Source organism: Euleptes europaea, chromosome 18 (assembly GCF_029931775.1).
Source record: "Euleptes europaea isolate rEulEur1 chromosome 18, rEulEur1.hap1, whole genome shotgun sequence".
Lineage (NCBI taxonomy): Eukaryota > Metazoa > Chordata > Lepidosauria > Squamata > Sphaerodactylidae > Euleptes > Euleptes europaea.
This window is the reverse complement of record NC_079329.1, coordinates 37,182,640-37,209,839: the sequence shown is the minus strand read 5'-3', so window position 1 is coordinate 37,209,839 and position 27,200 is coordinate 37,182,640. Positions and strand designations below refer to the sequence as shown.

The following is a 27,200-nucleotide window of genomic DNA, read 5'->3' as shown; positions in this document are numbered from 1 at the left end:
GGAGCGGGGAAACCAACCCGGCCCACCAGATTAGCATCTGTTGCTCATGTGGAGGAGTGGGGAATCAAACCCGGTTCTCCAGATTAGAGGCCATTGCCCCAAACCACCGCTCTTAACCACCACGTCATGCGGACAGTTTAATTTCTTCTGGAGCCCTGACCTGGACAGCCCAGGCTAGCCTGATCTCACAAGTCTAGGCAGGGTCCACCTTGGCAAGTGTTTGGGTGGGAGACCTCCAGCAAACGCCAGGGCAGTGATGCGGAGGCAGGCAATGGCAAACCCCCTCTGAACACCTCTGGCCTTGAAAACCCCACCTTAAATCAGATGCGACTCCCCGGCAAATGTGGCGTTTTCTTCTGGAGGCCAAGTCCCCCTGCCCCAAACGAAGGCCGGCGGCCTGGCAGCCTGTCCTGTCTGATCCCAGCAGACGCCTTCCAGGAAAGGCCCTGCGTAACAGATGTCTGGGGGCGACTCAAGCAAGTGAGCCAAGCTGCAGACACCCGCTTGCCTGTCCTGTCCCAAAGCTGAGATCTGATTCGGAGAGGCTGGCCCTTTACCCAGGCCTGGAGGGGCCCAGCCAAGGGACGGTCCCTCTGCCCGGGTGGGGGGCTTCGATGCCAGCCCCTGGCCGCCTCTCCCCCGCAAAGAAAAGAGCCCTCTTGGCCAGGCGCCTCTTCCTGCCTGTCGGGGCACCCTGAGAAGTGGGGGGCGCTGGGCAGAGCAGCCTCTTTGGCAGATCCCCCCCCCTACCCCACCCAGGCTGCCTTCCCTGATCGCTGCCCGCCCGGAGAGAGGGTGTGCGGGAGGGGGGGGGGCTCCCTGGTGCCCATGCCAGGGGGAGGGCTCTTGGCCGCTCACGTGCTCCTCCGAGCCCCCCCCCCTCCATCATGTTGGGCGCTCCTCTCCCCCGCTGCAGCGCCGGGCTGGCGAGGTGTGGGGCTCCGGCCGGCCGCCCGCCCCGCCGAGCATGAGGGCAGGATGAGCCGCCGCCGCCCGCTGCAGAGCTGGCTGTGCCGCGCCGCCCTCGCCCTCGCCCTGCTGCTCCCCCGGCCAGGTGAGCGCCCCCCGGGCGGCCGGGCCACAGCTGGGCGAGGGGCCCGGCTCCTGCCCCTCGCCTTGCGGGATCGGGGCGGGGAGGGGGGCTGGCATCGCCGCCTCGTCCGCAGCCCCTCGCTTGGCAAGCCCCGGCACGCGTGTCGACCCCGCCAGGGCCGGGACTGCGGTCTTTTTTGCTGCAGGGACGCCTCTGCGCCGGCAGGTCCTCCCAGCCCCCAGGTGGAGGTGGCTGAGCAACAGCTGGGGGGCGGGGGGCTGGCCCCGAGCCTGGGGAGGGGGGTCTGTCCGCGACAGCGGGGCAGCCCGGGCCGATCTTTGGGGAGGGGGGGTGGATCTGGAGGAGGCCCTGCGGGGGTGCTGGGGGGGAATGGGGGACTGAAAGGCTGGGCATGACGCCAAGAGCCGCTTCGTGTGTGTGTGTGTGTGTGTGTGTGTGTGTGTTGTGTGTGTGTGTGTGTGTGTGTGTGTGTGTAAAGTGCCGTCAAGTCGCATCCGACTTATGGCGACCCCTTTTTGGGGTTTTCACGGCAAGAGACGAGCAGAGGTGTTTTGCCAGTGCCTTCCTCTGCCCAGCAACCCTGGCATTCCTTGGTGGTCTCCCATCCAAAGACTAACCAGGGTCTCAAGAAAATCGTTGTGTGCCGGGACTTGTGACAAAAGACCAGTGGTCCCAGAGCATGCACAGAGTACAGTCGCGTGACCGCTGTGAAGGCCCCCTGCAGAGCAGAGCTGGACAATGGGGCTCGCAGGTCAGCGTTCCTGCGCTCTAGAAAGGCTTCAGCCCCCGGGACCTGTAATCTTTTGGTATTAAGACACTGGTCCAGAGAAGGAAGGAGAATGCCCATTGCAAAGCCGGATACGGGATATGGCTCTTGGAAATGAGATGGGGGAACTCAGGTGGAGGTTGCTGAGGCTCCTGGGCGGGGGTCCCCCTGCCCGATTCCCCCAGGCCGGTGCTGCTGCCTTAGGCCTTCTGGATGCAGGTGTTCCTGCTGCGTGCGGAAATTCTTGTTGTAGTATCTCCGGCACGCTTTGACCCAGGACGAAGTTCTGCAGGTCACCCCTGTTCTCCTTCCCCATATTGCAAAGCGGTTACTGGTTTTCTTTGCTCGGAGCAGGTTTCGTTCAGGCGGATTTACAACCTGGGGATTTGTGGAGACGGATCTCAAACACCAGCTGGCAAAAAAGATGGGGCGCTCCAGAAGTCACCTACCCAGCCAGGCTTGTGCAGCACAGTTCTGGGGGAGAGGTCCAGAAGCATCAGTTGGACACGAGGGTGCGAAAAGAACCTGGCAGCAGAGGAGGAAGAGGCGGAAAAGGAGAAAATCCTGTAAGTGAACCCTGGCTCCCCTGTTTCACGGTGTCTTTTTTCACCCCCACAGCATTATGCCAAAGCTCTTAGCATTCACTCTGGCTAGGGAGGGCGGCCAGCTCTTCCAGGAAGCCAGGTGGTATGGGCACATGCCCTGTAATGGTTGTGTGGCAAGGGCTCCTTCCAGTGTTTTAGTAGGGTGCTGTCATTCAGTGACACAGCAGAGCCAGGCTACCTGTTGGACACCTGAGGCGTTTGCCTGGAAAATTCTGGAAGAAATCCTGTGTATCTTCACCACTGCTGGCTTCCATGACTGCCTCTCTGGTCTGCATTGGTTTTCCCACCCTAGAAGATGAGCAGGGAGAGACTTAGCTTCTTATGCATGGGTTGTTCCCATGACGGTCACAGTCACTTCGTTTTAATTATGCATGTATTTTCCAATCTTCAGAAGTTGCCTCGCTCTCCCCTTGTGTTCCCCCTGCATTTTCAGGATGCTGTTTTACCCCGAGTTTAAAGTCTGCCTCGATCCCAAAATGAAAGTTGGTCCTGTGCATACTTGTCAATTCGGGCTTTTATCCCCACACCCCTTCTCGCTTCTGCCTCCCCCTCATCCAACCCCTCCCCTAGAAGCCATCATCTAATGCACTAATGAGAGAATAATGCTGGAATACCATGAGGCTGCTTATTTGTTTAGTTTCACAGCAAGTGCGGGTCAGTTTCAGGTCGTGGCAGGATGGAACAGAGCCGGGCATATTTGCCACCCTCCCCTAATACACGTCCTCTTATAGGCATGAAATCCTTTTTTTTTTAATGAGTGCAACACTACCGATGGGACGATGAATGTCACAAATGACCGTGTGAGTGTTTTATGTTCTTATGACCTCTGCCCTGAGTTATGCAGAAACAATTTGATGGGCGGAGGTTGTCTGGACCCTTCTCTGCTTTAGCTGTAAAATGGCCACTCGGTTCAGATCAAATGAAAGACTCCCGCTCCAGGGTTGATGGGGACTGGTGATGTATTTCAAAAAATATCCACCACAGCCAATCACAGAGCAGCATTTTCAGAGGGGATGGGAGGAACTCACATGTGGTTCAGAAGCTCCACATTTTCACTGGGGATGCATAATTGATCACAAGGTACTCCTGGAATTTCTTCGGGGCAAAAAGCCTCTGTGCACAGTGTTTTCCAGAATTCGACTGCAAATACTGTGCAGTTAGAGAGCAGCAGATCCAGCGGAAACAGACCCTGCATCAAAGGCCTTAGACTCTCCTGATGGCCAGAGGACTCAGGTGCTCCCAGGAGGAGGTTAGGAAATGGACCCCCCCCCCCCGTCCAGCCACACCATACTTTCTGCACCCCTTGGCTGCATGGCACCTGCAACATGGTCGTTCTGGACAGGTGTGGGCATGGCTGAGCTACACAGGTGATCTCTTGACAAATAAGAGGAAGGGGGAGGTCAGGGAGGGGTACACAGCTGAACAAGACTCTGCCCGTGAGGGTCCCAAAGAAAGGAGGTTGGCAACTGTGTTGGAACAACGCTGTATTTGAGGAGGCCCTTCATCTTGCAGCCCTGACCACTCCTGTACTTTGAACAGGAGACCTCCTAATTGGAGTCTCATCTGCTTCTTTCCACTTTGAAATCCGGTTTCATGGGTCTCCTTTTGGCTTTCACCAAAGTTTCCTGAAGCCATACGAAAAGCTGTTAGATTGTAGCAGAGCCGTCTACAAAATCTGAGCTCCTCAGCGAGATAAACGGAAAGTTGGGATAAATGGAGGAGGTTAGCTCAAAGCCAAGAGTTCCTTGCACGATTCTTTCTGTCCCCACATTAATATTTCAGATGAGCTTTAATAAACCTGACTTGCTGGAAAGCCAGATTATAAGGTTTTGCAAGAGAACCTTGCAAGACTTTAGCATGATAAGCAAAGCGAGATCTAGAGCAGAATTTATAAATGTGGCAAACTAATAAAGATTCACACCGTTCTACCACTTGTCCTTAAAACACGGCAACATGAATCACTGGATGGCTGTGCTTGTTTGCTTGTTCTGCAATATGTTTGGAATTAATGGTAATGTCCAAACATCTGCCTTGGTCTTTCCAGGTCAGAGAAGAAGCGGGGGTTGGGATGTAGCACCTGGGGGGGGGGAGCAAGGAGTGTGTTGGGATGCTCATGTAGGTTCTTAACTGGTCACCAGTGAGGAGTGGAAAATGAGCAACCGGTCTTCGACTCAGTGGAATGTGGAATAAATTCCCTCTCTGATCTTTATTCATATGGAATAAAGCAGATGACACAGCCAAACAGGGGAATCCATAGAAACACAAGCGGGCCCCAACCCCAGATAGCCACTCCTCACAGTTGCAGCGGCTGAATGGCCCTCCTCAAAGGTCCCTTTCGGTCAGTCTTTTTGCGGCATCTCTGCCTGCCTTCCCTGCTCCTTCTCTCTCCATAGCTCTTTCTGTGCAGGGTCTCCGCCCCTGTTGAGGATTTGCTCAGGTCAGGAGTCGGCATTATAGGTGGCCCTCCCTTCCAAGGCCAAGACTGGCCTTCAGTCCCAGCCTCCACGATGGGACCAATGATTAACTTTCAGATTAAGTGTACCAGTGTGAGGGCAATCCTAAACAGGTCTTCTCAGAATCCTGCTTGGGTCTGGTGGTTAAGAGCAGTGGTTAAGAGTGTAGTGCTTAAGAGCGGCGGCCTCTAATCTGGAGAACTCATTTCGATTCCCCACTCCTCCACATGAGTGGAGGACTCTAACCTGCTGAACCGGGTTAGTTTCCCCACTGGGTGACCTTGGCCTAGTTACAATTCTCTCCAAACTCTCAGCCTCACCTACCTCACAAGGTGTCTGTTGTGCCCCTCTTCAGAAGGGTGACGGGAGTTTTGGCTTTGATTTGCCGCTCTCAGGATACCCCCCCAAAACACCCACACACACACAGGATTGCACCGGCAGGAGGGAGACCCAGAGCAGACTAGGTGCCCCTCTTCAGAAGGGTGATGGGAGTTTTGGCTTTGATTTGCCGCTGTCAGGATACCCCCCCCCCCCAACACACACACACAGGATCGCACTGGCAGGAGGGAGACCCAGAGCAGTCTGGCTGCCCCTCTTCAGAAGGGTGACTGGAGTTTTGGCTTGGATTTGCAGGAGGGAGATCTGTCCTGCCTTGGAGGGAGGCTGTCCCCCTGCCTTGAAACTCTCCCAGCCAATCGCCGTTCACAGGGTAGGAGAAATTAGCCGACATGGGCGGGGACAATTGGTCCTAACCCAGGATCGTTTTTCATGGAGCGGGAAAAAAAACGCGTAGCAACCACAAAGAACGGACCAACACAGTTTTGAGAAGACGTGGCGTTGACACGGTTTTTTGCTAAAACGCGAAGGGTTCATGAAAAATCAAAAATTTGAAGCAGGCCAAAACAAAGGCAAAACCGTGCCAAACCGTGAAAAAATGACCTCTTTGATCTTTTCAGTGTGTCTGATGAAGGGAGCTTTGGTCATTTATGCGCGGGAGTTTTACCTGAGGTTCATTGCTTGCTGGACCCATACTTTTCTGTTGGGAATCTATGCATCAGCAGTCTCCAAGTTCAAATCAAGTCCCCGCCCCTTGAAATGCTGTTTTGTAATTGGCTTACTTTGTAGAGCTTACTGTGAGAGAAACCCCCCCCCCAAAAAATCCAATTACTGCATAAAAATGCATTTAAAAAACAAAAAAAACCCCAGAGCAATCTGAAAGGGGGGGGGGGAAATCCAAGTCTGGTTTTAAAAAGCCTTTCTTCTGCTCAGAAAGAGTGAGGAAGCAGGAAACATTTGAATCCCCACCTCTTGACATGCTGCTTTGTAATTGGCTGTGAGAGAGACTAAGTCTGTGTGTCCCATGCTTTGCCTTATGCACGGGGATTTCACCCGGGCTGAGCTCAAGGAAGATGAAAGAATCGGGTTAACAGAGGAACGGCAGGTCCCGGGATTTGTGGGGGCTGGCAGCGAGGTCATCTCTAAAGGAGGGAAAACTCACTCATAACTCCAAGGAACAACCGAGACAGACCGGGGGCAAACGTGAGTGAAAGTACCCATGCATAAACGACCTTTGACTCTCGAAAACTCATACCCTGAAAATCTTATTGGTCTCTAAGGTGCTCCTGGACTTGAAACTAACCTCATTGGCAATAATTTATCACAGAGTTTCATGCATGTAATAATAGCTCTTTGGCTCATATGGTGAACTTCCACAATGTGCCAAGCAGTGAGTTCCGCTGGCTGACCAGATGGTTTGCCCTTGTGCCGTATCACACACTGAACACTACTGTTTGTATAGTTACACATTATGTGAATGGATAGTGTTGGAGGAGGGTGCATGTTGATGTGCTTCAATATGTTGTGATCTTTTCTGCATTTCGGCACTACGTTCATTGTTCCCTGGGTGGAAAGACCTTCCCTGTAAACTTTCTTATCTGTCTCTGCAGTTCTGTGCTCTTGGACTCTTTTCTGACTTTGATATTCTGGAACTTCATGCGATCTATAAATTTAAGAACTTGCTATGACTATATGCAGTAATGGCAGCTGATTTTAAAACAAAATCATGAAGGACAAATCTATCAATAGCTATTAGCCGTGGGAGCTAAATAGAACCTCCATGCTAAGGAAAGAAATGGTTAGGAGACAACTGTCTTCTCCAGGCCCTACTGAGAGCTTCCCAGACTGGGAGTAAAGTGATTTTTACATTCATACAATCTGGTAGTGGGGAGCCAGGAGATTTTTGTGTACCCTGTACCTCATTAACACCTTTGGGGTTGTTTTGGAGGGGGGGGGGATTACACAAGCAGAAGATTTCTTTGTGCCAAATACTCCCAGGAAGTACACTTGATAGATCCAAGTTATTCTCGTAAAGAATGAAGAGATGTTAATGGGTTTATTTTTAGCGTTCGACTTATCAATGAAAAATCATTGAGGCCAGGAAGCCGCCTAGCCCCGGTTCTCGCATTTCAGAGGTGCCCGTGGCCATCCTGCATCGCCAAAACGGTGTCTTGCATCTTGGTTGCTCTCCAGACTTCAAATGTAACAAAACTTTCTTTCCATTCCACCTTTGGGTCCCCTCGCCCTGCCTTTGTCTCCTTTAATGGAAGCTGTTCCAAAACTCTTTGTCAGGATATCAATAGCTGGGGCTGCCAAGCCTCTGGCCCTCTGAGGGAGGTCTGGAGTCTGGCTGCTCTCTGAAGGGCCTTTTGCTTGGGCTTCCTGAAGCAACAAAAAAGTCCCAGCCTTAATTATTTCCTGGGAGGAAAAGTGCCCGAGACTCCTGGACAGCAGGGCTGCCTGCTCCATGCCTCCTCCCTCTGCGGTGTAGGGTTGCCAGCCTCCAGGTGGTAAACCACAAAAAAAGGGAGCACTCCTGCGCTATTACCCCAAGGTTTGGAAATCAGCACAGAGATAACTGTACAAAGCAGCCACATAAGTACCGTGTTTAAACATATATTCAACCAAGGTGCAGTGATACATATAAGAAACACATACAACTATGTACACGAATGTATAATGCTTTCTCTAATGCAGTCTTTGTGCAAAAAGGTTTTCTGTTGTAGCAGTAGTTGTAGAAAATGTCTTTAAAAAGTCCATAAGGTACTTGTAATAAATATTCAAATCTTCAGAAGAAGGCAATGGCTGGGGGACGGCCGTTTCAAGAAAATTTCTTCAGCCCCAATTCATTCAATCTTACAGTGTTATATATCATGCATTCAAGTTAACTGGTTCCCGTTATCTCTGTGCTGATTTCCAGGCCTCCAGGTGGTGGCTGGAGATCTCCCACTATTACAACTGATCTCTGGGCAATAGAAATCAGTTCCCCTGGAGAAAATGGCCGCTTTAGCAATTGGACTCTATGGCATGGAAGCCCCTCCCCTCTCTAAACCCTCCTCAGTCTCCACCCCAAAACTCTCCAGGTATTTTCCAACCTGGAGCTGGCAACCCTACTGGAGAGGAACATTGGGTGGTCCAGGGTTTTGCTCTCTTCTTATAGCTGAAGGTAGGGTTGCCAGCTCTGGCTGAGGAACGATCTGGAGATTTTGGGAGTGGAACCTGGGGAGGGCATGGTTTGGGGAGGGGAGGGATTTCAGCAGGGTGCAATGCCATAGAGTCCACCCTCCAAAGCAACCCTTTTCTCCAGGGGAACTGATCTCTATTGCCTGGAGATCAGATGTAATAGCGGGAGATCTCCAGGCCTCCCGTGGAGGTTGCCAACCCTAGCTGAAGGCCAAATGAGATACGAAGCCAGGAGGATCTCCTGGTGTTTTTTAAAGCAGTTGTAGCAGGCTGCCCAATTCAGACCGGACTCTATGGCACTGAAGTCCCTCCCCTCCCCAAACCCCGCCCTCCTCAGACTCAGCCCCCAAAAAACCTCCCGCTGATAGTGTAAAGGGATCAGGCAACCCTAGTTCCCTCATTACTGCTCTCCCTTGAGTATTTGATGAGGAAAACCTGGAATGTAAGAACCTAAGAACAATTCTGCTGGATCAGACCAAAGGCCCATCTAGGTTTTCTGTATTCTGCTTCTCACTGCGGCCCACAAGATGCACAAAGGCTGACCCCTGCAGTTGTCCCTCTGCATCTGGCACTGCACTGTATACTGCCCTTGGACAAGGAAGTTCCATATTAGCCATCATAGTTATGGATAGGCCTCTTTTCTCCATGCATTTGGAAAGGTTGAAGGAGCTCGGTATGTTTAGCCTGGAGAGGAGAAAACGGAGAGGTGATATGATAACCACCTTCATTGACTTGAAGGGCTGTCATATAGAGGCTGGTGCGGAGTTGTGTTCTGTTGCCTCTGAAGGTCGGACCAGAACCAACAGGTTGAAACTGAATCAAAACAGTTTTCGGCTAAACATTAGGAAGAACTTTCTGACAGTTAGAGCAGTTCCTCAGTGGAACAGGCTTCCTCGGGAGGCGGTGGGCTCTCCTTTGGAGGTTTTAAGCGGAGGCTGGATGGCCATCTGACAGCAATGCTGATTTTGTGAATTTAGGCAGATTATGAGAGGGAGGTCAGGAAAGGTTGCATCTGTTTGGCTCTCATGGCCCTTTCTTACATGCCCAGGGTAATGCTGATCGCCACTTTGGGGTCAGGAAGCAATTTTCCTCCAGTCCAGATTGGCCAGGGATCCTGGAGGGGTTTTTTGGTAATCTTGTGGGCATGGAGTAGGGGGTCACTGGTCTCTGAATTTGTCAGGTCCCCCATGAAGTCATCTAAACCAGTACCCACCACAGTACCTTGTGACGGGGACTGCCATAAATGAAATTATGCATGTCTGTGGACCCAGCTGGTTCTCTGGACAAGCCCCCAAAGTGACTGCTTGGTGCAGCACAGGAGAAGGAGACCGATTCACTGTGGGGGCTCAGCTGTCTTCCAGTTGCCGGTGGTACGGAAGGTGACTGGTTGTCTTCCCCTCCTGGGTCCAAGCTGGCTTGCCTGGTGTTGGGGCAGGTCCAAGCGGGATGGATGTAACTTGCTTTGAGATGGCAAAATGCCTTGAACTGTCTTTGTTGATACACTCACATATTGTTCTTGATACTTGATTTTTGCACTAAAGCATCTGTACCTGAATACAAACCTGTCTCTGTGTGTGTTAAGTGCCATCAAGTCGTTTCCGACTCATGGCAACCCTATGAATCATTGTCCTCCAAAGTGTCCTATCCTTAACAGCCTTGCTCAGATCTTGCAAACTGAGGGCCGTGGCTTCCTCTATAGAGTCAATCCATCTCTTGTTGGGTCTTCCTCTATTCCTGCTGCCTTCAACCTTTCCTAGCATGATTGTCTTTTCTAGTGACTCTTGTCTTCTCATAACATGTCCAAAGTACGACAGCCTCAATTTAGTCATTTTAGCTTCTAGGGTCAGTTCAGGCTTAATTTAATCTAAAACCCACTGATTTGTTTTTTTGGCGGTCCAGGGTATCCGTAACACTCTCCTCCAACACCAAACCTGTCTGTACAGGCCTCTTTTTAAAAAGCAGGTTTTTAGTCCTGACTTCAGAGAATAACTTAAACCAGTGCGGGCCATGCCTGCTGAAGTCTCAGAAGCCAGAGAATACGCTGAGGAGGTCAGTGCTCCGCAAAACACCTTGCCCCTTTCCAGTTAATAGCAGAAGCAAAATTAAGCATCAGACGGGACTGAGGTGTCAGTGTTTCTTGGGGCAGAACTTGAGCAGGCAGGGATTTGTTTACCTGTTACGTTGGGCTTGAATTTCAGTGACCCTGGCTTGTCTACAGCCTTCACAGAACAGAGCTGGGACTTGAACCTTCCCCTCCCAGTTCCTGCCCAGCTCTCTGTCTCACCGTCTATATTGGCCTTTCCCGACAAAGGGGTTGTGCCCCTGGCGGAGGTGTGGCGGGGTATGCCTTCTCCCTGTCCGCTGAGCAACAGGGATGCCTGTCTAAAGAGTTTAAGAGTGTCCCAGATGAATGCATTCTTATTGAAAGATGCATGCAGTGCAGTCTGTTGAGCAGTTGTGGGTGCAGGTTCTCACCCCGACCACCTTTTTCCTAGGATGTCTTTGCCCGCAGGAAAATTTGTAGACCCTCCTACCCACCCCATGCACTTCCTGCATCCACACATAGTTGTATGTTGCGTTATTGCAGCTGTTGGCCACTGGATTATCTTGTCCACATGATTACTGTAGTTCAGCAACGACCCGTTTCCGTTGGGGTGCGGATGCAGCCGTCCTTTCCCGCATGGCTCACCTCACATGCCAAAGCTTCCATCACTAGGCACTTCCAACCCATACTCCCCCCACTCCAAGCCCCCTTAATGGATGGTTAGGATCTGCTCTGGGTACGTGCAAGTGTTAAACTAGATTAAATGGGAGGCGTGCGGAAGGTCTCATCCATAATGAATCAGATAATCACTCAGCCGAGATGGGAGCAAAGGTAGAGTTGCTGCTGCTGGCCTGTGGAAAGGGGAGGGGAGGGTGGCGGTGCTCATCTGCTGGTGCAACGCTCAGCATGGAGCAGGAGCCTAGAACCCCCGGTTCTCTTTGGGGGTCTCCGTTCCCTTGCCACTCGGTGGTTGCTGACTCCGAAACCAAATCTTTGCATTGCCTGGAGAAGCAGCAGGGGAAGGGGCAGAGGTCTCTGCAATCCTTATTAAGCCCTGCTGTGCCTTCTTAGCTAAGGTAGTTGAGGAGGGGCAGGGGTTAGCCTTGTGCACAGGAAAAGTGAAGCAATACAAAAGATGGGGATACCTCTGAGCATGTGCTGAGTAACCTCAAGCCAGCCTCCATGCCTTGGGGATTGGCAAGCAGGGCTTCTGGGTCCAGGAACAGCCTCCAGGCAGGCTTGAATCACTCGCACCTGTCTTTTTAAACTTATTCATATATTTATTTAAAACATTTCAAATTCATATTTTTCAACACCTTTATTGGCATATAATTAAAATATTTATTAGCCCCCTTTTTGCCTTGCAGAACTCAAGGTGGCTTACAATGTAAATAAAACAACATTTATTAAAAAAAACACACACATAAAAGGCCACAATTTAAAATTAAAATCAGGGCTGCCAATACATTTAAAAAAAACCTATGCAGCCCTAAATAAAACCATCTTCAGCTGCCTCTTAAAGATCAAAAGTGTACAGGAAGCAACGTATACGTCTACAAGCAAAGAGATGGACAGTTTTGCTCTTCTTGGCAAGCTTTACGTTGCATCAGATGTTTGACAGTTTGTTGCTTGATTTCGTTTTTACTTTTTGCGAAGAGTCATGCAATGGCAGAGGGTGAAGGAGCAGCAGTGGAAATTTAGAGGGAGGAAAACTTATCTGGTGGCCCTGGAGGGCAGATTAGCTGTCCCGCTGGGTACAGGAGCTTCACCACCTGAGCAAGAAAGGCTTTGGCTGACAGGTCTGTGTGCGCCATAGTCAGGGCTATGAACTGTTTTGTTTCAACATGACAATTAGATACTCAAGGGATTCACTAATGTTGCATGTGCTGTATTGACAGAGAAGAGCAGCCCTGGACATTTAGAAGAGCCGGCATCTGTAAACCATGGCCATTTATGCAGGGCTGTTTCCCTCATGGTCACCCCATGAGGGCTAGATCCTTGCTTTTGGCTTTTTATCAGATTTGTGCAGAGCCCAGCTTGAGGCAAAGGGCATTGGTTACAGCAGGCACACCGGTCCTCCCTACTCATTCAGTAGTCCTAAATGCTATACTCTGATCTGCGTGCAGAGGCTGAAATTAGTTGAGATTGATTAAAAAAAAAAACATAACGGAGCATGCATTAAGGTCTTTTTCATCAAGGTGAAATGGTGCAAATGGGCCCAGAGATATTCAACAACTGCAGCTTTCTTCCCCTCGCATGGCAAATTGCAGTTGCCAAAATACAAGCAGCTATGAAAGTCACAGTAGCCTCCATCTCTTTTGCACATGGTCAGCCCACATCTCCTTCCAGAATAAAAACGAGAACCTAGCATGATCCATCTAAATGTGGATTGTGCAAAGAAATTTCTCTCTGGTTACTTCCACATCCAAAAAGAAAGGAGCCCCTTTTTTTTAAGCATCTACTCTATGCCATCCCCCAATTGTCCACTTTCCATTCCCCCCCCCCCCGCTTTGCTATTCCCAAACATGATCTGGGATAATCTTTTTGGCAAGATTTCATTCAAAGCATGCTCGTATGCCATGTGGATGGGAAGATGCACATTTTTGCAGGTCCTGCCCACATCTGCTTCATATTCCTTGCTACAGCCTGCCCCCACTGGTAGCCACCATTCCCCCTGCCACCCGGCTGGGGGCTTTTTTGAGCTTTAAAAAATCATCCAGTGACATATTACTATAGCATTATATTGCTCTGTCTGCTATTCCCTCTGAATTTTTAGCTTTCAGGGTTTTTTAATAGTCTCTAGCCCTTTTCATTCCACAGATATGCCTTTCTCATTACATCTCTGCAATTAAAAGACCTGTTAAAAATGAAATCTGGAAATTCAGAGGACCTAGCAGATAGATCATTATGCTGTAATAACATTATAGCAATATGCCTATTGCCAATTGAAAAAAACCTTCCGATGGTGTGGGGTGGCAGATGGGGGGGGGGGGCTGAGGCAAGGAAAAGGTGGATGCTCCGTTGCCACTGCAAATGCTTCTACATTTTTGCAATATCAACAAAAGCTATATGGAGTATCATCCCCAAGTGGAAGTAGCTGTATTCCCTGCATTCCACTATGCTACACTATACTTCACTACACACTTCTCACAGTTTCATACTGCTTTAATTGTCACACATTACCTGCCTTCCCCCCACCCCCAAGGCCTGGCACTTGTATTTTTCATGAGTGGGTGGACTCTACAGTTCCCAGGCAGTGTTCCTTACCTTGGCCCCCACCAGTCTTGCTCAATTTTGCCTTATGAAGCTCTTAAACAGTGAAATCATCTCTTCTCCCCCCCGCCCTTGTCTTTTTGATTGCAACCAAATATGTATTGAACGCTTGATGTCTCTCCTTGGAAATCTTGTTTTTCAGCCCTTGAAGAGTTGTAACTCCACTCTGAATTTTCTCTTCTTCCTCCCCATCTGAAGGAGAAACAGGGCGTGGAGCAGAGAAACCAGAACTGGGTCCAGCTTTTCAGTAGCCAGACTCCTTCCTATTCTAGCACAGCCAAGAATTGCATTAGGCTATTTTGCTGCTGCAGCATCCGCTCCCGGGCTCAGCACCCACAACTTTTTGCCCCTGGCCTTCCCCTCCCCTTTCCCTCCAGGCACTCTGCTTCTGATTAGCCTTCCCACTCAACTTTCCAGCCTCCAGCCAAGAGCACACAGCCTCTCCCTGGACCCTTATTGATCTATTTGCAATTTGTCTCTTCCTCCTTTGCCCTAATGTGGGATCCAAGGCATTAAAACCCATTTGGAAGTCAATGCCCCAGTCCAAAACTGAAGAGGAGCTCACAGCTGGGCCAGGGACGGCACCAGAGCCAGCCTGAGAAGAAGGGGGGGGGGGAGTGACATTGCAAAATGTACAGCAGACAAATCAGGCTGTGCATAGAAGGCACCAGGATGATCGTCCTCATGAGGATGTTTCATGTCTGGATGCAACTACAGAGAGTCCATTTATGCAGGGGTTTCCTTGTGGTCACCCCGCCAACTACTTCGGGGCTTTGCCTTGATTATGCTTGCATTTTCCGACCATCAGAGGTTGCCTTGCTCTCCCCGTGCATTTCCATGTGTTTTGCCCACGTTTTCTAGATTTGTGTTCAGCCAGCATTTAGAGAACGCAGGGAATGGAGATGCATGGGGAGAGCGAGGCAACCTCTGATGGTCGGAAAATGCAGGCATAATCAAAGCAAAGCCCCAAACCCTGCCCTCCTCAGGCTCTGCCCCCAAAACCTCCCACCGATGGCAAAGTGGTACCTGGCAACCCTAGGTGGGGGTCTGCTATCAACCACCAAACCAGGCAGAGGACTTGGATGAGACACTCCTAGACCAGATTACGAAGTTCTCAAAGAGACGGGACACAGTGGTCATGGGAGATTTTAATTACCCGGATGGAAGTCCAACTCTGCTAAAAATGCAAGATCCAATAAATTCCTGACTTGTCTTGCTGACAACTTCCTATTCCAGAAAGTGGACAGGGAAACAAGGGGATCTGCTCTCTTAGACTTGATTCTCACCAACAGGGAAGAACTGGTTGATGAGGTTAAAGTAGTAGGCACCCTGGGTAGTAGTGACCACGTACTCTTGGTATTTACAATCTTGGGGAAAGGAAAAACTGTACATAGTCAGACATATAGGTTGGACTTTAGGAAAGCAAATGTTAACAAACTTAAACTTATGCTGGGTAGAACCCCATGGTCAGAAATACTTAAGGAGAAGGGAGTTCAAGAAGGGTGGGAGTTTCTTAAAAATAAAATACTGAAGGCGCAATCCCAAACCATTCCTATGCGAAGGAAAAAATGGGAGGCGCCTAAAGAGGCCAGGGTGGCTCCATAAACAGCTTTTTAAAGAGTTGAGAAATAAAAAAGACTCCTTTAGGAAGTGGAAGGAGGGCTTTATAACCAAAGAGCACTATAAACAAATAACTAGTGCTTGTAGGGAGAGTGTTAGAAAAGCTAAAGCTCAGTATGAGCTTAGGCTAGCGAGGGATGCTAAACATATCAAAAAAAGGTTCTTTTCCTATGTACAGAGTAAGAATAAGAACAAGGACAAGATAAGCCCATTGTGGGGACCGGAAAGTAAAATTGTAACAGGAGATGAAAAGAGGGCAGAACTCCTCAGTTCTTACTTTTCCTCAGTCTTTTCTTGTGAGGGAAATGGTGCTCAACATGGCATAAACAAAACACATGATGAGGGAAGGGATTTGCAGCCTAGGATTGGCATTGGGGTAGTGCACCTAGTTTCTTTAAATGAAACAAAGTCCTCAGGGCCCAAAGAATTGCATCCAAGGGTACTTAAATAACTTGCAGCTGTAATTTCTGAGTCCGTCCATTCTTTTGGAGAATTTTTGGAGAACAGGTGAGGTGCCAGAAGATTGGAGGCAGGCAAATGTTGTCCCTATCTTCAAGAAGAGGAAAAAGGAGGATCCGGGTAACTACCGACCCATCAGCTTGACATCTATACTGGGAAAGGTTTTCGAACGGTTCATCAGTCAGCCCTTGAGCATTTAGAAAGGATGGATCTGATGACTATGAGCCAGCAAAGATTTCTCAAGAGCAAATCATGTTAGACTATTCTTATCTCCTTTGTATGAGGAGTGCTGTAGACATAGTTTATCTTGATTTCAGATAAGGTTCCACATAATATTCTTGTTGGCAAATTGGGAAAATGTGATTTTGATCCTATTTCTGTTAGGTGGATCTGTAACTGGTTGACAGATCGCACCCAAAGAGTGCTTGTTAATGGTTCCTCATCCACTTGAAGAAGAGTGACTAGTGGAGTGCCTCAGGGATCTGTCCTGGGCCCTGTGTTGTTCAACATCTTTATAAATGATTTGGATGAAGGAATTGAGGGGATGCTTATTAAATTTGCAGATGATACTAAATTGGGAGGGGTAGCAAATATGGTAGAAGACAAAGCCAGGATACAGGATGATCTTGACAGGCTGGAAAATTGGGCTAAAATTAATAAAATGCATTTCAGCAGAGATAAATGTAAAGTTCTGCATTTAGGTAGGAAAAATGCATAATTATAGGATGGGGGAGACTTGTCTCAGCAGTAGTGTGTGCGAAAAGGATCTTGGGGTCTTAGTAGACCAAACACTGAACATGTGTCAGCAGTGTTATACGGTAGCTAAAAAGGCAAATGCGATTTTGGGCTGTATCAACAGAAGTATAGTGTCCAGATCACGCAAAGTGATGGTATCGCTATACTCTGCTCTGGTTACAAGTTGTTTTCTGTTGCCCCAGAAGGTCGGACCAGAACCAACAGGTTGAAAGTAAATCAAAAGTTTCCGTCTAGACATTAGGAAGAATTTTCGAACAGAGTGATTCCTCAGTGGAACAGGCTTCCTCGGGAGGTGGTAAGCTCTCCTTCCCTGGAAGTTTTTAAGCAGAGGCTAGATGGCCATCTGTCAGCAATGCTGATTCTATGACCGTAGGCAGATCATGAGAGGGAGGGCATCTTGGCCATCTTCTGGGCATGGAGTAGGGGTCACTGGGGGTGTGGGGGGAGGTAGTTGTGAATTTCCTGCATTTTGCAAGGGGTTGGACTAGATGACCCTGGTGGTTACGTGCAACTCTATGATTCTATGATTTACTGTTCATAATATAGTTGCAGCAAATATTATGGCACAGAAGCACACAATGTGAATCATTGTTGGCCATTCCGTAGACCTAGATTGCTCTGCCCACCAATCTCCTTGGATACCACCTCCCTATCTTCCTTCATCCCCCATTTCAAGACCTTCCACTCTAAAGTCTTTGGGTTAACCTCCTTTTCTCTTTCCTGAAGATTTAGGTGGTTGTGATCTCTCCATAGGTGAGCACGGCACAGGGGGCCTGCAATGGTGTGGTGTTTATTTTATTTTATTAGATTTTTATCCTGCTCACATCAATAGGGTTGCCAGGTCCCCCCTTGCCACTGGTAAGAGCTTCGTTGTGGTGGAGCTGAGGGGGTGATCAGCGCAATAAACCCCGAAGTGACAGAGATGCTCTAGCAGATTCCTCCAAAAACTCTATGCCCGCATGTGTTATCAATGCAGACTCAGTCATATGAGGGCCGTTCTCAGCCAAGATTGACCACAGTCGTAACCAGCTAAAGTCTGGACAGATGCAAAACTCCAGGTGCCTAAAGGACTGGACCTGCAGTGAGGACTTGTGTTGTGTTGTGGCAGAAGACAGGAAGCAGGTTTTGCTTCCGGAAAAACCTCTCTGGCTCCTGCATAAGGTTTCGCATCCCTAGCGTGCAGACGTGATACCATCTCCCTAATTCTCGGTGCCCTTTGGCATGTGTATCTGTTACTTCTTGCAGCCAGTCAACGGCAGTATCAACTCACGCCCCCATCCTTTCCAATCTGCTTCCCAGCTGCTCCCCCAAGACCCAGATGGTCAGTCGGTGTTCCACCTCAGCGTCTCTGACAGATGGGGTATTTGCAGTGACCTGCTCTTCCACTCTGTCCCCCTATATCAATCAACTCCATTGTTATATGACCAGCCTAGAATTTCAGCCAGTACTGCCCACCCCCCCAAGTCTGCTCTGCTCAGTTCATTGCCCAGACCAGGTTGGGCATGGCACTGGCATGTGCCCAGAAAAACAGTGTTGCCGAGGGATGCCCATTACTTCCCTTCTAATATTAGAGGTACCAAGGCTTCAAATGGCCTAAAAGTCATGCTGTCTATTCTTTTCCCGGGTTTTTTTCTCCCTAATCCCAATTGTGTTGGCTTGGCTTGGTGGGAGTTGTGTTGTGTGTGTCTAGGAGGGGGACACAAAGACAATCTGCAAGAGGGGGTGGCTAGTCTGGATTAATTAAACCAGAATATAAAGGAGGTTGTGAATGAGCACCGGGTGTGTGAGGGTAACGAATCAGCACCATCTCTGTACAAGGTGCTCTGCGGAACTGTAGAAGAGGAAGAGGAAGAGGAAGTTGGTTTTTATATGCCGATTTTCTCTACTTTTTAAGGAGAATCAAACCAGCTTACAATCTCTTTCCCTTCCCCTCCCCACAACATACATCTTGTGAGGTAGATGGGGCTGAGAGAGTTCGGAGGGAACTGTGACTTGCCCAAGGTCACCCAGCTGGCTTCATGTGGAGGAGTGGGGAAACCAACCCGGTTCACCAGATTAGCCTCCATCGCTCATGTGGAAAAGGTGGGAATCAAACCCATTTCTCCAGATTAGCCTCCACCGCTCTTAACCACGACACCATGCTGGCTCTCTGGTCCAATGAGCTTACAGTGTAAATTTCATTAATGAAGGAGGGGAGGGGAGGAATGTGAGAGGCCAGAGTGCGAATGGCGGAACATGAACAAGGGCATTTCTTTGTAGAGAGAACCCATGTAGGAAATCCTAGGGGGAAAAAATATTTCTATTTCCCCTTCAAGTTCAGGCAAATGTCCCCAAAGGAAGCTCCCCTGACTCTCCTCTGTCTCTCTTTGTCTTCTGCAGGTTATACACTTGGCCCAAGTGACTTTCCTCATCCATGCCTTTGGATCTGCCTTCACCTTGGATCTTGAACTCAACCAGTAGGTATTCTTGTGGCGGGGGGGGGCAACTTTCCTTTAGCTGAGATGTGGGAGAACCACCCGGAAAGGAAGGTTAGGCATTGGCTGGGCAGTCTGGACATCACTCCCAGGGAGATGGAGGGGTGGCATTGAACTGCAGGTCCGCACAGCTCTTCGTGGACTGAGCGCCACTTTAGAATCCAGGTGTGGGGACGGCAGTCCCCTCTGCATTTGAAAACACAAACTCATGCAGAAACGTAGCATGTCACATCCCAGAAAAGACTGGACCGGCCAAGGACTTGTGGCACCCTTGGTGAACGGCTTTGCCACCCCTATCCCTGTACCACAGGGACCCCCAGCCCCCGTCACACTGCCCTCACTGGGGCCAAGGCTGTGCCTTGCCATGTTGCCACGCCTCCCAACAGGCAGATGGGGTGGAAAAGGGCTCTTCCTATCTAAATGCAGAACTTTACATTTATCTCTGTTGAAATGCATTTTATTGGTTTTAGCCCAATTCTCCCGCCTGTCGAGATCATCCTGTATTCTGGCTCTGTCTTCGACTGTATTTGCTACCCCTCCCAATTTAGTATCATCTGCAAATTTAATAAGCATCCCCTCTGTCTCTCTCTCTCTGTCTCTCTCATACTCACACACAAGTGTGTGTATGTGTGTGAGTCTCAAGGGATACAATGCAATTTCTGGGCAATGGATTCAGGTCAGGTGTAAGAAAGCCTTGTTTTGAACAATGCAAAATTAACTTAAGGGGTTCATTGCCACAAGATGTGAAGGTAGTTGCTAGTTTAGAGGTCTTTTTTAAAAGGGATCAAAGGTCAATTTCATCCGGGTAGTTCCCCACTGAGCTCCTTTTTCTAAATTAAGCTCTTTTTCTAAATTTAAAAAGCAGGTGCACAATTTCCAGATTCGGATTGGGGCTGCCGCATAAGGGATAGGCGATTTAAGCCTTGCAGGTTTTCCCAACCTAAAATGCTCTTACCAAACGCTGTGGGGCTGTTTCAGGTCAGGGCAGTGGTTCGGGCGGCGGGGCTTAACCGACCCCCACTGTGGTGCTAAGTTGGAGTCCCGCCTGCCTGCTTTTTAGAAGAGAATTTAAAAAAATCATTTGGGTGATCCTGCGTGGAGCTCCCAGCTTCACCTCAGAGTTGGCCCGGAGGAGCTGACGCTGGCGTGAACCACCAGAGGTCGTGCAGTCAGAGAGTCATGGCTGGGGCACTCCCAGGTGCTCACAGGTTTCTCGCTGCCATCCTCAGGTGAGGAAAGAGAACACTGCGCTGACATGATTCCCTAGATCAATTTTGACGTTGAAGTCTGCGCCTGGGGAATGTGAATAATCAAAGTGAGATTGCCTCTGAGCATGTGCAGAACACCTCCCTCTCCTCACTGTGTAAATGTAGCCAACCAGTGCACACGCCTGACATGGTGGTGCGCGGCTTTGTGGTCGGAGGTTGAGGCAAGCCTTTGCTGCTCTGTTTGAAAATTAATGTCCTGAAATACCCATGAAATGTTGTTTCTGGAAGCTCCAGAGGTGTGACAGCTACCCCAGAAGTCGTTATGGGAATGCAGACTGGAGTGGGACCCGACAGGGTGCAGGGGGGATGCCTCCCATTTTCAGAAGCTGAACATGGAAAAAAACTAGCACTCCAATTCTTCACAGACATCACTTTGTCTCTGCAGCAGAAGTCCCGTGGGAGTATATTCACTGCCTGTCATGTGCAGATGCATGAGGTGGTGTGTACTGGGAGTCTTCATGTGGGGGCGTGCAAGTCCGCAAGTGAGTGTGTGCCTGTGTGCACATGTTGTTGGCACATAACTGTGGCTCAATGTGGCAGGGAGAAGGAGCAAGAGGGATGAGCGCATGCTGGCTGGTTTTCTATTCTCATTGGCGTGCCAGGGCATGGGCTGCCAAGGCGTGTGCGTGGGTGTGATTCCGTGAAGGAGTTGCATCCATTTGTGTGATAGAGGAAGGATCCTTATTGTGAGATTATGCAACGCAGGAAGCTACTGTACATGAATGCCCCTTGCGTTTTGGTGGGGCTGTTTTAGAGTAAAGCGGTTGTGGATTGCGGCTTGTTTGTGTCCAGAAAGGATACTGGGTTCCAGCGTAGTTCTGTGCAACTCTATAGGTCAGGGGTGGGGAACGTCAGGCCTGGGGGCCATTTAAGGCCCAAGAAGTCATTTGGTCTGGCCCTTTGTGGGTCCTGGCAGATCTCTAGCTCAGAAGGATCTAAGACTGGCGATCCGCCCCCTCCCGTGGACAGGAATAGCCTCTATTCAAGGTGGATGTGAGTTTGTTTTGCTGAGAAAGTGAACCTTTTTTTCCCCTTGCAGAAGAGTTGTTAGCTATGGAGCGCAGGAGCAACTCCGGTGTGCGGCTGGACGGCTTCGCCCGGCAGGTGCAACAGACCATCCTGTGCCACCAGGTGGACGAGTGCGCCACCGGTTGGGTGCCTGCCTGCTTGCCCATGTGGGCAGGGGGGAGTCATCTGGGGCAGCTGCCTGCTTGGGGTTTGGTCGGCTAATTTTTAAGTTGATAATTTTGTATGGCCTGTGAATGATGTCATAAATATCCAAATGGCCCTTAGCGGACAAAAGGTTCCCCACCCCTGCTATAGGTGGTTCCTAGGGTTGCCAGGTCCCTCTTCGCCACTGGCAGGAGGTTTTTGGGGTGGAGCCTGAGGAGGGTGAGATTTGGGGAGGGGAGGGACTTAAATGCCATAGAGTCCAATTGCCAAAGTGGCCATTTTCTCCAGGTGAACTGATCTCTATCAGCTGGAGATCAGTTGCAATAGTAGTACCTAGGGGTTGGAAACCCTAGTGGTTCCTGATGCTAGGCTGAAGGAGCACAAAGATAATGAAGAGGATGATCAGTACTTAGTTTCTCCAAGGCAAGAGGGTGGGGCTGAGGTAGGGTTGCCAACCTCCAGGCGGTAGCTGGAGATCTCCTGCTATTACAACTGGTCTCCAGGTGACAGAGATCAGTTCCCCGGAGAAAATGGCCACTTTGGCAATTGGACTCTTATGGCATTGAAGTCCCTCCCCTCTCCAAACCCTGCCCTCCTCAGGCTCCAGCTCCAAAATCAGGTATTTCCCATCCCAGAGCTGGCAACCGTAGGCTGAAGTCTGCACCTTTGGCCCCATAATCCTGGAGGAGTTCTGGCAGGTTTTGGTTGCTCAGCTGTTTGGGAATGTCACCCTGTCCGTGTTCAGAGGCACTCTGGTCTTGTTACATCACTTATTCTAGAGCCGAGTTGAAGCAATGCAAATAATGCAAATAGGTTCAAGAGGCTGAGGTTTCAAATTATACCCTCCGCCTTAAACACAAACTGGCTTAATGTACAAATGGTTGACATAGGTTTGTGATCATGTGTGCAGATGTATGTATGTAAAACACAGTGCATAAAGATTAGTGGCTATGCTGGTAATATTGTGTGTGACTATATTTTGGCCAGCATTCATGACAACTTATGCATGTGATTGTTGTAACTGATTTTATACATGTGGCGGAATGCGTTCCTTTGTGTGTGATGGGTGTTATGCATGCATGTGTGAGACTGAGTGAAGGAGGCTGTGATTGTGTGCACGACACCATGTTCACAGTTGCAAGCTGTGTCTTTTTTAGAAGTCTTGGTGTGATAATACATGTGCAAATATTCCATGAGGTCGTATCGGTGTGCAGGTGATGGCGAGCATTGTGAACATGCCTGAGATTTTGTGTGCTGATTCAGTGTTGCATGGCAGTCAACCGTTATGTGTGAGTGTGTCTCTGTGTAGGAGGTGGTGGTTTCTCTCCTCCCCCCATGAACAGTGCCATTAGGTGAGGGCCATTAAATATTTAATGGAGCCTTCCGAGTCATTTCTGTCACACACACCCCGGCAAGTAAATTAAACTCAAGGCACACAGTTACCCGTAAGACGAGGTGGTTGCTGAGTCTTGGGTGGTAACCAGAGATTGTGTGATTAACCAGAGTGCCAGGTGATTGTGTTTCACCCCTTTCTGTGTCTTACTTTTGACCCGGAGAGCAGCTACCCTGATGCGGAGGGAATTCCTGCTCTGGGTGCTGGGATTCAGTCTTGGAACATGTCAAATAATACCAAAGAGAAAGCCTTTTCGGCATGTGCAGAGTGTATTTCCACTACCTCCAACCAGCCTTCAGATACCTGGAAAGAGGTTAAATTAAATCATCCTCCCCCACTGAACCTTCCATGCCTGTCCAAAGGCTGTGCTGGGAGAGGCCCAGAGGATTCAGCTCCCAGGGAGTTATAGGAAGGTGCCCTTTTCAGAGAGGCCATGCTTATGTGCTTCTGGGAAAACAGATACTATGGAACATTGTTTATTGGAATGCCCCCTTCCCCTAAAATGTGAGCAATTTGACCATTACTCCATCCTTAGGTAAGATGGTAGATGCACCAGCAGGAGAAAAATTAGGGAGACTTCTCGTCAGGGTAGATTCAGAGGTTCCTTTGGCTGTTGCAAAACAAATTTCATAAGTTATAGCAAGTAGAAAATGATTTAAAGATATTTTTTAGCCTGGTTTACATGGTTTCTATTGTGGTACTATTCAAACCTATAGGTTAAATGAGTGATATCATTTAAGTAAGCACCTTGGGAGGTGGGTTGCCAGCCTTTAGATGGGGCCTGGAAATCCCCCACTATTACAACTGATCTCCAGACAACAGAGACCAGTTCCCCTGGAGAAAATGGCTGCCTTGGAGGGCGGGTGTTATCACATTGTACCCCACTGAGGCCCCTCTCCCCTCCAAACCCAGTCCTCCCCAGGCTCCATCCCCACATCTCCAGGAATTTCTCAGCCTGGAGTTGGCAAGCCTGTGGGAAGGCTGGAGTCAGAGGAGGGCATCAGAAACTCCCTTGTGCAGAACCAGGGGATGGGGATGGAGTGGGCCCCACATTTGATGCAGGCTGTGGCAGAAGGTGCTGCAAACGTGCCAAGGAGGAACAGGACTCGAGAAGCCACCCTGAGCAGCAGGGAAAGGTGAATCTGGACACAGAAGTATAGTGTCCAGATCACGCAAAGTGATGGTATCACTTTGCTCTCGGTAGACCTCACCTAGAGTACTGTGTTCAGTTTTGGGCACCACAATTTAAGAAAGATGTAGACAAGCTGGAACGTGTCCAGAGGAGGGCAACACAGATGGTGAGGGGTCTGGAGACCAAGTCCTATGAGGAAAGGTTGAAGGAGCTGGGTATGTTAAGCCTGAAGAGGAGAAGACTAAGAGGGGATATGATAACCATGTTCAAGTATTTGAGGGGCTGTCATATAGAGGATGGTGCCAAGTTGTTTTCTGTTGCCCCTGAAGGTCGGACCAAAACCAATGGGTTGAAATCAAATCAAAAGAGTTTCCGTCTAGACATTAGGAAGAATTTTTGAACAATTAGAGTGGTTCCTCAGTGGAACAGGCTTCCTCAGGAGGTGGTAAACTCTCCCTCCCTGGAGGTTTTTAAGAAGAGGCTAGATGGCCATCTGTCAGTAATGCTGATTCTATGACCTTAGGCAGATCATGAGAGGGAGGGCACCTTGGCCATCTTCTGGGCATGGAGTATGGGCCATTGGGGGTGTGGTGGGGGAGGTAGTTGTGAATTTCCTGCATTGTGCAGGGGATTGGATTAGCTGACTCTGGTGGACTAGATGACTCTGGTGGTCCCTTCCAACTCTATGATTCTACGATTCTATGAATGGGGAGAAGCATGTGAGGGAGGTGGTAGGGAAACCTTGATTTAGTAAGAGAAGGGTGGGAGAGGGGAAGGCTGAGAATGTAATCCCACACATCTGGGCAGCTGTTCATGTGTCCCCCCCCCACTCTCTTACCAGCCACCTGCTGTCCTCGCAATATGTAGAGCGCCACTTTGGAGAAGACAGAAACGTCAGCTGTACTACGGTAAGGGGAGGCAGACTGTTCTGAGCACCACCTTGGGGTAGGGTTGCCAACCTCCGGGGGGCACCTGGAGATCTCCCACTATTATAATTGATCTCCAGACCACCAAGATCAGTTCCCCTGGAGAAAATGGCAGCTTTGGAGGGTGGACTCTATGGCATTACACTCTCCTGAGGTCCCTCTCCCAAATCCCTCCACCCCCAAAATCTCCAGATGTTTCCCAACATGGAGCTGGCCACCCTACTAGTTGGGGGGCTATACTGATTTCCCCCCCCCCCCATGCACACAGTGCCTCTCTTTGAGTAACTGCAGCCACCACTCAAAATCAAAGACCTGGGCCCTGACCTTCCAGGGTCAGAGAATTTAGCTGGAGCCTCAGTACGTTTCTTTCACATTAACTCCTTGTGGCTGGTTTGTGGCGGATTTGGCCCCTCCTCCCGTTGGATGGGCTAGCCTGCAATGATCATTCATTTATTTCGCACATTTGTATCTCACACTTTCTCCAGGGAGCTCAGGGCAGGGCACGTGGTTCTCCTTTCCTCCATTTTATCCTCACAACAATCCTGTGCGGTAGGCTAGGCTGAAAGAGAATGACTGGCCCAAGTTTCTTGCCAAGCCTGGTCCTAGACCATCCTTCTCCTGGCTCTCATTTGCAGTCCCTTGGAGCGAGATCACTCTTCTTAAATAGGAAAAGGGCTGGCAGGGTGGGGTGGTGGAAAGGTTGGGGTAGGGGGAGAGAGACAGTCTCCGATTGTCGGCAGCTGCTAAGCAAAAAGGGGGGCTTGCAGATGCCGAGCAAAAAAGAATGAAAGTGTGCTCTAGAAGTAGCCTGCTGGCAATCTGGGAGATGGTACAAAAGGCAACCTCCCAAACAAAGCATCAATAATGCTAAGTGCTTGCTAAGTGGCTGGTCATGCACACGCGCACAGCGCAAGCAGCTGCAGCCAGATCCTTGGGGCCCCATCTTGCCCCCCCTCCCTGCTTTGCTCCCCCCCCTGCTAACCTGAACCACCCAGGCATCTATAAATAGACACACGAAGGAGGAGGGGAGGGGGCTCGCTTCCTTGCCTCAGGCTCTGCAGCAACCTTGAGCACCAGCCCGTGCAAGGGAGGCGCCGTGGCGGGCACGCCCATGAAGCGGCGCATGGGAGATGCAATCGGGAGAAGGGAGGAGAGATGCCCAGCCCAGCTCTGTACTTACTGCGCATTGGCTACCTCCAGCGCATACATTCTGGAAGATGCATGTGCCGCTTTGCAGGCCAACTGGCAGGATCTGGAGTGGGGGAGCCCTCCCTCATTATTCATCACTCTTGACCAGTCATTGTCAGCATCCAACTGTGACTGGGGAGGCAAGGTGGGCACGGTATAGCCCCATCTCGTAAGCTGGGCAGGGTCAGTACTTGGGAGGGAGACCTCCAAGGAAGGCTCTGCAGTGGAAGGCAATGGCAAACCCCCTCTACTTCTCACTTGCCTTGAAATCCCCTTGCTGGGGTCGTCATAAATCGGCTGCGACTTGAAAACACTTTACACAGAGAGAGAGAGACTGTGACTTGGTGTAGTAGTTAAGAGCAGCGGACTCTAATATGGAGAACCGGGTTTGATTCCCCACTCCTCCACATGAGCGGCAGACTCTAATCTGGTGAATCGGGTTGGTTTCCCCACTCCTACACATGAAGCCTGCTGGGTAGGGTTGCCAACCTCCAGGTAATAGCTGGAGATCTCCCAATTGCTATTACAATTGATCTCCAGCCGACAGAGATCAGTTCACCTGGAGAAAATGGCCGCTTTGGCAATTGGACTCTATGGCATTGAAGTCCCTCCCCAAACCCCACCCTCAGTCTCTGCCCCAAAAACCTCCCGCCAGTGGCAAAGAGGGACCTGGCAACCCTGCTGCTGGGTGACCTTGGGCTAGTCACAGCACGAGGAAGGGGCCATTGCCCTGCAGGGCTTGACTTGCTCCCAGCCATCAGGGGCACAGGAGGGGACTGTCCACAGCCCCCGCTCCTGCATCCGTGTCTCTCGCTTGCATAGGATTGCCAGGTCCCTCTTTGCCACTGGTGGGAGGTTTTTGGGGTGGAGCCTGAGGAGGACGGGGGTTTGGGGAGGGGTTTCAAGGCCATAGAGTCCAATTGCCAAAGTGGCCGTTTTCTCCAGGGGAACTGATCTCTATCAGCTGGAGATTCGTTGTAATAGCAGGAGATCTCCAACTAGTTCCTTGCGGTTGGCAACCCTATGCTTGCAAGAGCTGGGTAGTATACTTCTAGGGCAGGGTTCATCCCTGGGGCCAATGGTACTGATCCCTCCCT

The 27,200-nt window shown here is 49.9% G+C and overlaps 1 protein-coding gene across 1 annotated transcript in view; it reads left to right on the top strand.

Moving 5' to 3' along the window:
- The first annotated feature begins 1,921 nt into the window (after positions 1 to 1,921).
- ADAM11 (ADAM metallopeptidase domain 11) overlaps positions 1,922 to 27,200 on the top strand; it is an 86,831-nt gene continuing 61,552 nt past the window's right edge. Inside the window, exons 1-4 of the mRNA XM_056864703.1 lie at positions 1,922 to 2,039; positions 2,175 to 2,386; positions 18,929 to 19,005; positions 24,831 to 24,897. Of these exons, the coding sequence (XP_056720681.1) occupies positions 1,922 to 2,039; positions 2,175 to 2,386; positions 18,929 to 19,005; positions 24,831 to 24,897 (474 nt within the window). The remainder of the gene's footprint in view (positions 2,040 to 2,174; positions 2,387 to 18,928; positions 19,006 to 24,830; positions 24,898 to 27,200) is intronic.